The 15,691-nt window shown below is 41.0% G+C and overlaps 1 protein-coding gene across 1 annotated transcript; it reads left to right on the forward strand.

The window, feature by feature from the left end:
* Positions 1-8,262: 8,262 nt before the first annotated feature.
* Positions 8,263-13,079, forward strand: BAMBI (BMP and activin membrane bound inhibitor). Its single transcript, XM_088455532.1, has 3 exons — positions 8,263-8,673; positions 11,285-11,572; positions 12,279-13,079. The coding sequence occupies exons 1-3, from the start codon at positions 8,598-8,600 to the stop codon at positions 12,695-12,697; spliced, it is 783 nt and encodes a 260-aa protein (XP_088311658.1). The 5' UTR covers positions 8,263-8,597; the 3' UTR covers positions 12,698-13,079.
* Positions 13,080-15,691: the final 2,612 nt, after the last annotated feature.

The following is a 15,691-nucleotide window of genomic DNA, read 5'->3' on the forward strand; positions in this document are numbered from 1 at the left end:
ATCTGAATCCAAGCTCATGAAGTGAATGACACGGGCTGTATACCATGTCAGAAACTTATACCACTTTCAGACAGAAAATGGCAAAAAACACGGCTTTTACCTGGCATTTGCATGCCAGTTTCTGTCTGATACCCATTTCACACTGAAAATTAAATTACCGGGTAATTCACTCTTACCCTGTAATTTGCTAAACAACTCTGGATTTTTCCCTGTGTGAAAGGGTCATCCCGGGACTAAATTCACGGGTCTCTGACCCTGCAAAAAACCAGGGTCGGAGACCCGGGAATTTAGTCCCGGGATGACCCTTTCACACAGGGAAAAGTCTTGGGTTGTTTAGCAAGTTACTGGGTAAAAGTGAATAATACCACTTTCAGACAGAAAATGGCAAAAAAACCCTGCTTTTACCCGGCATTTTACGTGCCAGGGTTTTTTTTGCCATTTCTGTCTACTACCCCTTTCACACAGAAAAATTTAAATCCCGGGTAATTCACTTTTACTCGGTAATTTGCAGAACAACCTGGGTTTTTGCCCAGTGCGAGAGGGTCAACCCGGGACTTAATTCCCGGGTCTACGACCCTAGAAAAAAGCAGGGTCGGAGACCCGGGATTTTAGTCCCGGGATGACCCTTTCACACAGGGAAAAATCCCAGGTTGTTTAGCAAATTACCGGGTAAAAGTGAATTACCCGGGATTTTAATTTTCAATGTGAAAGGGGTATTGGTGATGATCATTGAATGCAATTTTGCTACCTATAACAAATCCATATTCTGTGCAAATAAGCCTGTGAATCTTACAGTAGTGGGTCCTCATATAAATGACAACACACCTTATGAGATCTTTATTCTTTTACAGATTTTAGGTCAATATTAAACATCTGATGTGTGATTATTAATCAGTTGAGAAAAGGCTCAATATATTTAAGCATTGAGGAATGCTAGAATGCACTTGCTGTAATTTATGGTACTAATGTCAATGGTAACTATATTTGTTACAATTAGATACAATGTGATACATGCAACAAACAGTTGCTATACAGCAATATGATACATTGATATGAGAGTTCTGCACTACAATTCCAACTAATACCTCTTTTCCACCAAAAACCCAGGTCCGACCTGGGTTTTTGGACATGGTTCCAACTCTGGTCAGACCCAGGTCAAACCCATTTACACTGCACCTTTGATCTGGGTTACTCCCAGGTCAGCCCTGTTCACACTGAACTCAGGTCTGCCCTGCTAAACCTGTGAGGTCATAAAAAGTGGGAGGTGAATGCTCGACAACCACCAATCCGCTCATTTTAGGCATGATCTAGGTCAGATAACCCGGGTTGCACCGTTTACACTGCATCATTACCTGGGTCCATCCTGGGTCCAACCCTGGTAGCTACCTGGGTTGAATTGCTGGGTCACTTGACCCAGGTTATTTTTCAGGGACCCTTTTACACTGAGCTGCGACCTGGGTAGACCCAGCAAAAACCCAGGTTTTTGCTCTGGTGTAAAAGGGGTATAACTGAAGGCTACCCCAGTGGCAAACGCAGGATTTCTAGAGGGGGGTATCCAAATGCTTGATTTTAGAGCGAGTGTGGCCAGTCCATGAAGAGAGCATAATTAGTACTTAAACAGCTTTAATATGCGTCATACATATTGTATTGTGTGTGATAATTCCAGCATATACAGGACCAGCAATCACAGTAAGCCATTATATGCAGCAGTAGGGCCATCCTGCCTGAGCTGAATGTTTTTATTTTAGATGTGTGCACCATTCCAGCATTGGAGCAAGTTCAGGAGCCTGGAGGAGCAGCAGAAGAACCTAGCACTGTCCTGGACATACTGTATATGTACATATTGGGCTCATAGCAGTGCATCCCTAACATTACATGTTTTCCAGATCTCCTAGTTGGTGCACAGGTTATTTATCACTGGCTGATATTAAAAGATCCACAGGTGGTGCTAATTATTTCATTTGTGATACTGAGAATAAAATGCAGCACTAGTAAAATTCTATTATATTACTATTACTATTGTGGTCATGGTGTGGGCTGGGGAGGGGGGTTTCCAGGCAGACGGAAACCCCCCTGCATTTGCCTATGTACCCTCTATACTTTGGATTACAAATACTCTATACTTTGGATTACAAATAAAGGTTAAACCTTTATGAAGATCACAGCAACATAAAAGACTTAATCAAATTAGATCAATAATGAGATGAGACATTTACATTAGGCAGTGGTTTTCAAACTCGGTCCTCAGGACCCCACACAGGTCACATTTTCCAGGTCACCCAGCAGGTGCACAGGTGTATTCATTACTCACTGACACATTTTTAAAGACCTACAGGTGGACCTAATTATTTCACTTGTGATTCTGAGGAGACCTGGAAAACATGCACTGTTTGGGGTAATGAGGACCGAGTTTGAGACCCTGTGCATTAGGGAATCGATTTAACCCTTTATTATTGAAGTTATTTGACAGACACCTGACTACATAAAAGAGTTTTATATTCTTCAATTTTTATTCACTTGTTTTTCACACTATTGACACATCTCTCACTATACTTTTAACAAAATATTTTGCTTTGCTTTGTGTATTACTTAAAATAACAAAATAAAAGTTATATTTTATTATTTGTGCACGAGATACGGATTCCTTTTTTTCTGTCTTCTAATCTGTACACTTTAAAAATACGGACACGTTAACCGGAATCCTGCCAGAGCCTGCATCTCGCAGGCTGTTACATAAACCCCTATATTTAATCATAATGTTACAACCAGAGCAGGGCTGGCCCCATGATGTCATGTGATGGGGCGGGACTACCGTCAGGAGAAAGTGTACAGCTGCCCTGATGCTCTAGGTGGCTCTACACACTACAGCAGTGATGGGGAACCTCAGGCCCGGGGGCCATATAAGGTCCCCGGAATCATTTGTTCTGGCCGTCTGAGCTTTTTTCTGCTAGCCTCATCTGGAATGGCACCCTGCAGCCAGAATCTATAGAGCAGTGTCGCCTGGAGCATCCTTAGGACGCTTCAGACAGTCACACTGCTGCCCTTACAGTTCCCCAGAGCATCCTCAGGATGCTCCGGGCATTGCAGTAATCACCAGCAATTGTTGCCCCGTCCCTATGTAACATCACAAGCAGGGGGAGTGGCCCGTGAATAGTGTTATATATATCAAAATGGCCCTCGGCAGAAGAAAAGTTCCCCACCCCTGCACTACAGGGTGCGGGGAAGCACTGTAGCTGTGCTACTGGCCACATGCAGGACCCAAGGGGTACCAGAGTCCTGCGCCCTGGGTCTGCATCTTCTGAAGCAGATTTCAAAGCCACGGCAGAGGAGTTAGGGTGGCCATTCTGAGTAAGCATAGGCTTAATTGGATGACCCGAAGGTGGCCGATGGTGTGTCCAAATAGTGTACAACTATGAATCAGAACCTATATTCCCTTCCATATGTCCTGTACACACACTAGAGTTATTTTTTTTATCAGAATCCATGTAACCTACTAGTATGTTTTTGGATTGTGGGAGGAAACTGGATCAACCAGAGACACCTCATGCAAACACAGGGAGGACATACAAACTCCACACAAATAAGGCTTTGGAGGTAATTGAACCCAAGACCTTTGAGGCACATCCCTCTCTGATTGCACTTCACAATTAGTTTCTAACTTTTTCATGCTGTGGTACACTTGCCTCTTAGCTTATATTTCTGTGATGCCTGTGTTAGGAAATTAGATTAATAAAATTGTGAAAAATCCTTTATTCTTATGGTGCATACACACAGTCAGATCTTACAGGATGTTAACGATATTGATCATATATATATATACATATCGTCCTGTTTTTAGGCTCTTCCAACTCCCAAACGATGGTCGATGCACGGGCACGGATGGTCGATGTCGATATCAACCATCGTCCATGCATGCAGGCAAACCTGGTCGATATCAACCAGGTTAGCCTGGTTACTATAGGGACCCGCGATCGATGATCACAGGTCATTATGGTTGTTTGGTGGTTGGTGCATGTGCTGGATGTTCGATATCAAACATCCAACACATGCAGGACGATCAAACAATGATATCTGATCATTGTCTGATCGCTCCATGTGTAAGGAGCTTTAGTTTAATATTTGCTTCAACCCTTTTTATTATTTTAAGATGTTTCAACTCTGACATATACAAGGTACATTGTTGTGACAGGGAAAACCTAAATTAAAGTGTCCTGATACATTGGTTGTAGAAATTATAATACTACTACTACTACTACTACTACTACTACTACTACTACTACTAATAATAATAATAATAATAATAATAATAATAATAATAATAATAATAAAAATGTAAATTAAAATACAATAAAAAATAGTCAGTTGATTTCTCTTCAATTTCTTGGATCATGTTCCAGATAACAGTAAGCCATTGCTAAGGGGTAACACATGACACTTGTTCCATTAATAAGGAATACCAAATTACTGCTTAATAATGTTACACAACTTTCCCTGTATCACAAATAGTGTACAGAACAACAAATGTTAGCAGGTAGTTTTGTCAGCAGGTAGTTGTATCAGCAGGTGTCAGCAGGTAGTGTTATACCCCTTTTCCACCTAAATTCCGGGTCTGACCCGGAGTTGGAACAAAGTTCCTATCCGGATCAGAGCCGGAATTTTGCCTGCGCCAACTCAGGATATTCCAGAGTTGGCGCCGCTCACACCGCAGTCGGGTCTGCATAGACCCGGCTTTTCCAGAGTGAAAGTGGTCGCTTGGAGACGACGTCATCTCCAAGCACCACTGAAGCTGGACCAATCGGCCGGCTAGCAGCGCACTCCAGATCATTGTGACCCGGAGTGCGCTGTTCTCACAGCAGGGTTTCACGGGCACACGACCTGGCGATCCAACCCTTTCCCCTTTTACACCAGGGAGCTGCCCGGGTTAACCCTTCAAAAACCCGGGTTTTAGCTCCGGTGTAAAAGGGGTATTAGTAGGTAGTTGTGTTAGTAGGTAAGTCTGTCAGCAGGTAGTGTTAGTAGGTAGTTTTGTTAGCAGGTAGTGTCAGCAGGTAGTGTTAGTATTTAGTTGTTAGCAGGTAGTTGTGTCAGCAGGTAGTGTTAGTATTTAGTTGTTAGCAGGTAGTTGTGTCAGCAGGTAGTGTTAGTATTTAGTTGTTAGCAGGTAGTTGTGTCAGCAGGTAGTGTTAGTATTTAGTTGTGTTAGTAGGTAGTTGTGTTAGTAGGTAGTTGTGTTAGCAGGTAGTTGTGTTAGCAGGTAGTTGTATTAGCAGGTAATTGTGAAACAAGCAACCTGACAAATTGTAGTGCAAGGTTTTATTGTCCTTACCTCTCAGGTGCCTATGTTATTTACAGTAGATTTCTTCCTGTCTCCATGTAAATGTCCAGATATGCTAACACTCCATTGTCACAGCAGACAAAAAACAAACTATTGCTGTGTGCAGGGGTCAGCACACTACGGAGCCACCTTCAGTTTCTCACAGTACATGTAAGTTGTCTGTCTATTTTTGTCAGCTGATTTAACTCTGTCAGACAACTATTTTGCTAACATGCGTGTGTGTGTGGGTGTATGTGTAATATATATATATATATATATATATATATACACATACATACACACACACACATATATATATATATATATATATATATATATATATACACACACAGTACACACACACACACACACACATATATACATATGCAGATATACATACATATATACATATGCTGATATATATACTGACATGTATACAAGCGCATATATGTATATATATATATATATACACACATATATACATATGCAGATATATGTAAATATATATATATATATATACAAACATATATATTTATATATATATATATATAATATATATATATGCAGATATATACATATATAGATATATATGCGAACATATACATGCGTATATATATATATATATATATATATATATCTGGAGACCCCCTTTGATGCAGCAAGGCAGCTCTGTAGCAGGGAATTAGCATATCAGCAGAGGAATCGCACTGGTCTGATATTGATCAGGCTGGGCTGTGTGTTTGCCTGGTATTGTTGTGGGATAATTGAGTGTCAGTCTCTGTCTGTGTCGCCTCACTGGCGCCATGTAGTTTTTGGATTGCTAATTTTACTAACCGTCTGCCTAGGTCTCCGAGTCCTTCCCCATCCAGTCCAACGACATGCTCAGCCTTGTGATCAGCCAACTGATTACACTGTACTGTCACAGCAAACACAGGCACACGCAGATACTGCACTGACACTGGGGCATTGCCCCCACTGCCAATGACAGCAATAGTGTTCTCCAGTTATAGGATCGATCGATCGATCTATCTATCTATCTATCTATCTATCTATCTATCTATCTATCTACAGTATGTGGAGATATAGATAGATAGATAAATAGATAGATAGATAGATAATATTACACGGTGAGCATTACCCAACCATTGCCCATGTATGTAAAGCCAATGGCAAGAAGATCAAATAAATAAAACTCAAAAACTATTCAATGAAATTGAATTTTGCTTATTTGCACTCTTCGTACACACCAGCAAAAAATAAAATAATAAAAAATAATATATATATATATATATATATATATATATATATATATACACACACATACATATATAATACACGTACAATGTGACGTAAAAAGAAATATGCTAAGGCTTAATCCTTATACTGTAGAAATGCCTGATGCGCCTGTACATAGAGATGATCCGGTTACAGCAGGCGGTGGGCGCACAGTGACTGTAATGAGCCATTATTACTCGTTACTCGGCTCTTAGCTTTTAAACGCAGATATTTAATGAAGAGTCATTAAGACTCCCTATTTCATGTAGCCATTATGGCATTGTATTTCCAAGGGCTAATTCCAACATACAAAGTGAATCTGATCTGCACGTTACTTACTATGAGCTTTTTGTACCTTTTAGCTGGGGAAGGGTAAAAATGCATTTCATAGGCTTTAATTGGCACAATACATTATGTATATGTAATCATTACCAGACTTGCTCTTTAATGCAGGCTGCCTATGACAATAACACAGATGTAAGTGCAGGGTTATAGAGGATGCACAGGAAACAAAGTATCACAATGTAACTGAAACAATGTCTCCTAATGTAGCACTGCAGGACTCTCGGGTGGTGCGGGGCAGTAGGGAATAGTAGGGAGCAGCGGGTGTCAGTGTCATGTGCAGGACTCTCGGGTGGTGCGGGACAGTAGGGAATAGTAGGAAGCAGCGGGTGTCAGTGTCATGTGCAGGACTGTCGGGTGGTGCGGGACAGTAGGGAATAGTAGGAAGCAGCGGGTGTCAGTGTCATGTGCAGGACTCTCGGGTGGTGCGGGACAGTAGGGAATAGTAGGAAGCAGCGGGTGTCAGTGTCATGTGCAGGACTGTCGGGTGGTGCGGGACAGTAGGGAATAGTAGGGAGCAGGGTCATGTACATAAAACAGCAGTGTTTATAAAGTGCATATACAATGGGGGTCTCTAGTATAATTGAAGGTGTGTTTATAAAGTGACTTCTAAATTCAGGAGAAATGAGTGTATGAAAGTAGTGCTGTAATATCGTTGGAGGACTGTATATAATGTTAGTGCATCAATGTATTGCTATAATATTATTTTAAGCCTGTAAGTGTAGGAATGAAGTGCTGTAATAGTGTTACAGGTTTGCCAATAATGTGTGTGAAATACAGTGCTGTAGTGTGTGTGTGTGTGTGTGTGTGTATATATCTCTATCTCTTAGCGGATGATAGCGTTATATAGTTTATTTGACCATTGATATAAAACACTATAGACTATACATATATTGATGTCAAAAAGAAGCATTGTATTAATGCATTGGGTGTGGAAATACGTAGGGATATACTGCATTTTGCCATGAATAGACATGATTAGCAGTGTCTGCACAAATACTGGGGACACATAAGCACCAACAGAGCTGGCTCCTGCTGTCAGTGCACAAGGTACGGTCTTGCAGAGTAACATACACCATCTGTCACTATAAGGCAGGTTAGGGAACATGCACATTAGGGACCCATCAGTCAGGTATATTGTAGGGGCAGACCACCCCTCAGCTCTCTCCCCTGCCCTGGAGTGCGGTACGGAGACTGACTGACAGCTTCACAGTCCAGCAGCACTGTACGTCCAGCAAGCCGGTGCGGGACATGGGGGTGCTGCACCCAATCAGCAAGAGGGTGGGCGTGGCAGCCAATCAGAAAGAGAGAGGGTGGAGCGAGGTGTGTACAGTGCTTGAGTCCGCGTTCTTATGCTGTGTGCCGGGCTCGGTGAGCTCAGTCAGTGGTGCTGCACGGGTCAGTGTACACAGTGCTGTGGTCCGGTTACTCAGTGCTGCACGGGACGGGTCGCCCGCTTGGAGTCGGATTATAGTGCCTGGATTACCGCGCACTCTTCTGCACCGTCTCTCTGGTTTGGATGTGAGGAGCCCGGGGGATAGTGGATCCGTATACCGTGGAGTGTACAAGGCTGCCGGGTTCTGTGCTGGAGGGCGACGCTTCCCTTGCACGTCAACCCCCAGAAGTTGTGCAGGCAGCGCTGAGCTGGGGAGAGCCGGGCGTGTAAATGGATCGCCAGGCTAGCCTGATCTCCCTGTGGCTGCAGCTAGAGCTCTGCGCTATGGCCGTGCTGCTCACTAAAGGTGCGTCCTTCTGCTTAGTCCTGTATGTTATGTCTTTTATGTGTTACTTACCCTACACCTGAGCAATATCAAGAGCTCAAGGTGTTCAGGCACTACACGTCCCAGTATGCACTGCCCTCCAATGGTGACTGACCATGAGACTTGTAGTTGCACAAAACCTGCCGAGCCATAATGTTCTGCTACCTGTGCCGCCGTGCGTGCTGCAGTAGTTTGTGTGTGTTTGTATTCAAGGTAAAAGAGCTGAATGCTTCTCTCGCGTTTCTCTATTGGCTGTGCAGTATTATCTGGCACTAGGGGGCGCTGTGTCTATGTCCCTACACTGGTGTCAATTAATGAGTTTATTTTCTGTGAATTATATTGGGACTGCACAGACCATCTTGTAGTTGAGTTCCCATTTTATGTATTCACTCTTTGGTTGACTGACAGCTCCATTTTCCAAGACATTCTGCAGCAGCATGGTCTGTCTTTTGGCTGACCAAAGAATTCTGTCACATCTTAGTGTAGCTGGAAAACCTAGTGTTTATCTACATCACCATCCTACCCACTATTGCAGGATGGGATTCTGTGTACATTCCTGTCCTCAACTAGTTTAAAATATTCTACCCAAACTGCTGGTAAATCCCTGGGCACTTAAATTGTGTTCTTCCTTTTTTTTTTTTTTTTTAAATCTAAAATACATGCAATAATGTTTTTTGTTAGGTGATTGGGAAGCTTACAGACAGTAAATGCTATTCTTTACTATAGGTAAGGGAGGGGGAGGTGTGATAGACCAAAATAACAGCTCTTGCTGCTTCTGAGACAAGCCTGCTGGCCCCATCAAAGGGGAACAGATCAGGGAGTGACTGGGACTGATGTGAGGTCTGAGATACTGAAACTATGTGCCTGATAATGATATAATTAGGAGCTCACATACTTCTGGCTGCTGTTGACTTCAAAAGCTTTTGGTGGAGAAAAAAAGTCTTTGCAGCCTCCTGTAGTCATCCTGACTAGAACCAGGCATTTTTGGTTAATAGCTACATAACAGTATAACGGGAGAAGGGGGAGCTGGAGAACAGAAACTGCATTGTTCAGTCTCCCCATGTACCAATAGCCTTTTGGCCCTTTGCAAAACACTGAAAGTAACTTTATACACAAATATAGGCAAAATATAGATTAAGCGGTGCCCGAAGGCTGCAAAGGTTCAACTCTGGTGTGATCCTTCTGCCATTAGTCAAAATGTCACTAGCATTCGATAAGTCTGCTTTTGGGTCAATAAATGTTTATCTGCTATAAAAACTGCATTGCCTTTATCCTGGAGCTTTCCATCCATGCTAAATTGCAAGGGCTGTAATGGATACACCTATAGCTGATACTAGATTCGCTCTCTTTTAATGAGTGGGATAAAAGTTAAGATTCCCGGGAGCACTTTGGCCTTTGAAAGCCTGAGGGAGATCTGGTCAGTGCTAATGCAATGCCTCCTGTTACCCAGGCACTCCTGTCATTTGGCTTCCATTAACTAGGCTATTAAAGGAGGGGAGCACAGCCAGGCACACAGAGGTGAAATCTGATCCCAAGGTGGGCTGCAGTGTAACAACATCTCGGCCACTCCATGTATTGTGTGCACTGGATGGTTTCTTAGATAATGCTGATATGCCAAATCCGTGAGCTCCAGGATAGTCAAACTGTGAAACAAACCTTTAATGTTAGGGATGGTGTTTACCAAGAGTGGTTCTTGGTGCTGGTTGTGCTGTAATCTATGTAGTTAGTCTTAATTTTTGTTTATGCTGTAGTTTTTTTTGTTTGTTTTTGTTTTCTTTTTCTTTTAACTTGCTATATAGAAGATCTTTATCAACTGCATCATGATTACAGATGTGGACATGAAAGTGGCATTTTGAAAAGCTGATGGAAATTTTTTCTAAATTACTTTTTATGCACTAGTGTGTTTTTTTATTTTTTTTTTTAACAGATTTCAGGGGCCCGCTGAAGGAAAGTTTTTGAAGGAAACCTTTTTATCATTTCCTTCTGCATTTTTTTTTTTTACCCCCTCTACCACTGATGTTTCCTGAAAGATATATAGATAGCTATGTTTTCAGTTGCCATATTGGATTTTTTAGCCTGTCCTCCTTTCTGCTTTGTATTTGACCACACTGCAGATTGCGTGCAAGTCTAGGGAAGAGACATCAGTTTCTGACCATTTTTATGGCTTTCCATTTCAGCTGAAAGGAATTGACTTTGGCAAACACATGGGTAATTGTGAGCTGCACGATTCCTGTTTTATAACATTGACTAAGTGGGACTTGGTGAAATAAAATGCCCTTTCTGTGACTGCTTGTACAGTTCTTGGTTAACACCTCCCCTGCCACAGGGGTCATATGCTGCTGGGCCTATGTTAAATACCAGCGTCTTAGATGACTTTGTATATTTATTATTACTCCAAGACGACAACTTTTTTTTTTTTTTTTTCCTCTTTAGTGAAGAACTTGATCCTGTTTTGTGTTGCATAAATAAATTTAATCAGTTTGTTTTAATGTACGTGTATAAAATATATATATATATATATATATTTTTTTTTTTTTTATTGGTTCTTTATTTTATATAAGACAGTCTGTATTAATTATCTGCTTTCTTTCAGGTGAAATTAGATGCTACTGTGATGCTCCACACTGTGTTGCAACTGGATACATGTGCAAATCTGAATTGAACGCCTGCTTTTCTAGGCTACTTGACCCTCAAAACAGTAATTCACCTCTTACACATGGCTGCCTAGACTCAATTGCAAACACAGCAGATATCTGCAAACCCAAAGCAGAGGAGAAACCAATTGGTGCAGCCGCCCCAAAGCTGGAGTGCTGTCATGAAGATATGTGTAATTACAGAGGCCTTCATGATGTTCTCTCTCATTCAAAGAGCGAAACGTCAGGTATGGGAAACAATTTTCAAACTAAATCCCTTTCCTTGATGTATAGACCTATGGCTGCCAAGGCCTTGTGTGTCTGGTATTGATTTTGTTGTTAATGTAATTAGAGATACCAGTGGGAAAAAGCATGGTTAGAGTTAAAGATGTATTTCTGTTAGGTAGCTTTGATGTCTGTCTGAGCGCTTGGCTCCTGTCTGGATTTTAGTGCCCCGTTTGCAGCAATTCCTTTCCAGTGTTCAGAAGAATGTTCCATTTGTGTGAACGTTGCAGTTCTTGGGTTGTATCTGCATGTCCTTAGCACTTGAAAGTCTCCTTTAGAAAGGACAATTGTTACAATCATGCCAGCAATTCTTTTTGGGAGAGATTCACATATGTATCTCTGCTATATTCAACATTTTACCGAAACTTAGTTATTTTTCTTTTAATATAAATATCCAATAGCTGGGGGGTGTTCCACGTACGTACCTTTTTCATTTTGCTAGCGTTGTTGCTCAGAGTGGTGTCACTGTTGCTTTTACCAACCAAAAGGGAGTGGCTGATAAATACTACAATGATCTTGATAAAATCACAGTGATCTTGACCTAATTTTTTTTTTTTTTTTTTTTCTGCAATTGGCTTTTAGATTTCTCAACTTCATGACCTATTACATGTAGTGCTTTCCATTATTGCTGTGTAAACTAAAGTGTTTATTTTTTCATTGCATTTCCAGGTGCCGGCGGCAAATACCAACATGAAAGCACAAGAAACCTTATTACAAAGGTCCAAGAGTTGACCTCCTCCAAAGAACTGTGGTTCAGAGCAGCTGTAATCGCTGTGCCAATAGCCGGTGGATTGATACTTGTGCTTCTTATCATGCTTGCGCTTCGGATGCTCCGCAGTGAGAATAAAAGGTTACAAGATCAGAGACAACAAATGCTTTCCCGTCTGCACTACAGTTTTCACGGGCACCATTCAAAAAAAAGACAAGTGGCTAAGTTAGACTTGGAGTGCATGGTGCCAGTGAGTGGCCACGAAAACTGTTGTTTGACCTGTGATAAAATGAGGCATACAGACCTCTGCAATGACAAAATAATCTCTCTGGTTCATTGGGGAATGTACAGTGGACATGGAAAGCTGGAATTTGTATGACCACGTGGAAGATGATGGTCCAGTAGACTTTGCCTTTCTTGGTTCTGCTGGGTAATAGCACTTTATCATATTTTTTTAAATAAAAAACAAAACTGTCGTCTTAAGAGGAGAATGATGGGATCTTTTGCACAGTGAATATCTCTGGTTTCCTATGAAAGATTCCAAAAGACGTCTTATTTGCACAGATTTGGAGTTGCAGACTATTTGTATTTTTGGTTTGAGTTTGCGGGAGGCAAGATGTAGGGGAGTTGTACACTGTCACCAATGCTTTCTGAACTTTAGGGAGCTAATATTGGTCATTGAAATAAACTGTACACAATGTACATGTTTCTATATATGTTTAATGTAAAGAATTTTTTTAAATATATATATTTTGTCTGGATTGGTTTGCCTGTGCTTATTTTGAGAGGGTCTGGTGGTTTTGGGGAATATTGGTTAAATGTTTTCTGCAAGCATGTCTGAGATTTTTAGTTGGTTGGAAGAACTGGTTACACCAAGTAAGAATACATATGTCCATTTTTGTGGATATAAGAGATCTATCCACATTGTATTTGGGAACAGTTAGAATATGCTGGGCACAAATAATTCTTGAAATTGCACTCTGTATTTCTGAAAGGATCACTAAACCAAACTACAATTCACTTTATATAATAAAGAGACACTAAACCTTCACAAATGTATAAAACAAAAGTTGCTAATGTTGTTAGTTATTGTTCTTAGGTATTTTCTATAACAGATGGCTAAAATAGACTTAATCCAGGATCCTTCAATGGGATTATGAGAAGGGACAATTTATATGTAGAAAGATCTTATACCTCCCCAATCATAACATTGACTCTGCTTTTTTTCTGGTAAATTTTCAAACAGTTTTTACATGTTCTATTTTGTCATTTATAATATTTCTTATGTAAGAGCCCTTTCAGAATTTGGTGTTTAATGCTCTGTTTTCAAATATAGTGCTTGTTATAGTTGACATTTTCGAACAAATCTACCTGTTTATACTCAAACTGCGTATGAGGAAGTCCCAGTCTTGTGTTAACTGTTCATGATATCACTTAACACCATGCCCACTGCAGTACATAGAGAACATACTGCAAAAATGAAGATTAGCACTACAACATTTATATACTTTAAAACTAAGCATTTTCCTTTAAAGGTTCAATTAGTACAGTTGTTACAGGCAGCAATTATTCACTGAATACAAAGGAAATATCTACAGTTGTAGGAAATTTCTACCCCTCCCCCCCCCCCCCCCCCCCATATTGTTTTCCCCCACTGAGGACAATATGTCTAACCAGTGAGTTTCTGTGCTGAAAACTGGTTTTATTTATTGGCTAATGTGGATCTATTAGTCCACATTAGTATTGACAGGCAAAGCTAGTGTTAGGAATGGTGGGAAAAAAAATATATCTAGATTTATTCTTTTATAAAGCTCCAATATGCAATGATTCCTGTTCATTGCTCCACACAGTGAATGCAGCACAGTGCATCAGCACAGGTGTACATGGAAATGAGTGTCCATGTTAATCTTGTGAAGGTGTACACTAGTAATTCTTAGCAACAACCTGTTACTGCATCGCTGTCTGTGAGACGGATAGCCCTGCATTGTTGCATCTCTTACCCGCCCTGCCATTGTGATGCTACTGCTGCTCTTATTGTGATGACCACACCCTATGTCTTTCAGTTTAAGGCCCCATAAGATGGAGGGGATTTTATGTGCAGGAATGAGGATTGTCCTCACAATTTAGGGATTTATTCTACCAGGATGGGCAACAACATGAAGTAGATTAGAGTTCTGTGTCATTTATCTGGTAATTTGCTATATGACAGGATACAGGTGTGGGAGTTGGTTAATCTTGAACATGAGAATTCCCCAGATCTGGGGACATAACGTTAGGTGCTCTATGGTTTAGCAATAACACTTCTGAGTTATACCATCAGCAAATACACATCTATTACAGCAATTTCTTGTTAGAGCAGATGTGACTTTTTAAATAATAAAATAATTTGAATGGGATTGGTCTAGTCCCTGCAGCTCTAATCTTCTGCAACTATCAATAAAGGGTCTCCGATTATGACTTCGTAGCTAGAAAGGTAATATGGTTTGGAGTCCCATGTTGAAACACTGAAGTGTTGGGGGGGATGTTTCTCCATGTAACAAGAGACATTAATCCCAGAAATATCTTTACAAGATGAACATGTTCTGCAGCCAAACGCTAGTGCCAGCTACTGGTCAGAGTAATTCTACAACTTGTTTTTGATTGTAGCAAATCCTTGCTCATTAGTTTGTTGCAGCATGTAGTTGTGCACAGTGTGCCCATATGTTTGCTCTTGTAACACTCTTATTTGGTACAGCTCATAAGGACAAGCTTTTCATGTTGAAAGCAAGCCACAATGTTCCTGTCTTCTCTAGTGTGCACCCCACCTGCTGTCATGACTTGGATCAAGCTGCAAAACTTTTTTTTTTTTTAATTAAAATTTGATTTAAAAGCATATAAATATAACATGCATACCTCATAGCTCTATACCCAGTGCAAACTGGCTTTGTTCTTTAAATTCTCCAAGTGTACTAATTGTGTCAATGTTGCCTTTTGAAGACCCATTTAAGAATTTAAAATGCTTTTTTATTCTATTGATTAACCAACATGGAGGTAACCACCCATGTAATTGAGGCCTAATTGTCCTGAGAACCAGACATGCCTTTCTCTCATGGAATACACCCTATGACAAGTATTTCACAGGGCACATACACTCAGGCAGTTGTAGAACAGTCATCACTATGATGACCATAGTACTACAGCTGGGTACACACTGTGCCGACAGATCCGCCGACACATAGGCCTCTCAGGTAAGCTATGCAGACTTGCTGATCAACAGCTCGATGTGTGCTCCCTGATGGCTCAACTGGGTGGTAAAATTGAAATGCCCTCCCAGTTGTGACATCAGTCATCAGCAGCAAGTGTACGGGCGGTCGGTTGACTGCCTGTATACACA

This window comes from Taudactylus pleione, unplaced genomic scaffold, assembly GCF_031769625.1.
Source record: "Taudactylus pleione unplaced genomic scaffold, aTauple2 ptg000659l, whole genome shotgun sequence".
Taxonomy (NCBI): Eukaryota; Metazoa; Chordata; class Amphibia; order Anura; family Myobatrachidae; genus Taudactylus; species Taudactylus pleione.

Bases quoted from the DNA above. Each gene is read 5' to 3' on its own strand.
- BAMBI (XM_088455532.1), top strand. From the start codon at position 8,598: ATGGATCGCCAGGCTAGCCTGATCTCCCTGTGGCTGCAGCTAGAGCTC. The intron at 8,674-11,284 runs GTGCGTCCTTCT...GCTTTCTTTCAG, and splicing joins GGCCGTGCTGCTCACTAAAG to GTGAAATTAGATGCTACTGT. The intron at 11,573-12,278 runs GTATGGGAAACA...TTGCATTTCCAG, and splicing joins TTCAAAGAGCGAAACGTCAG to GTGCCGGCGGCAAATACCAA.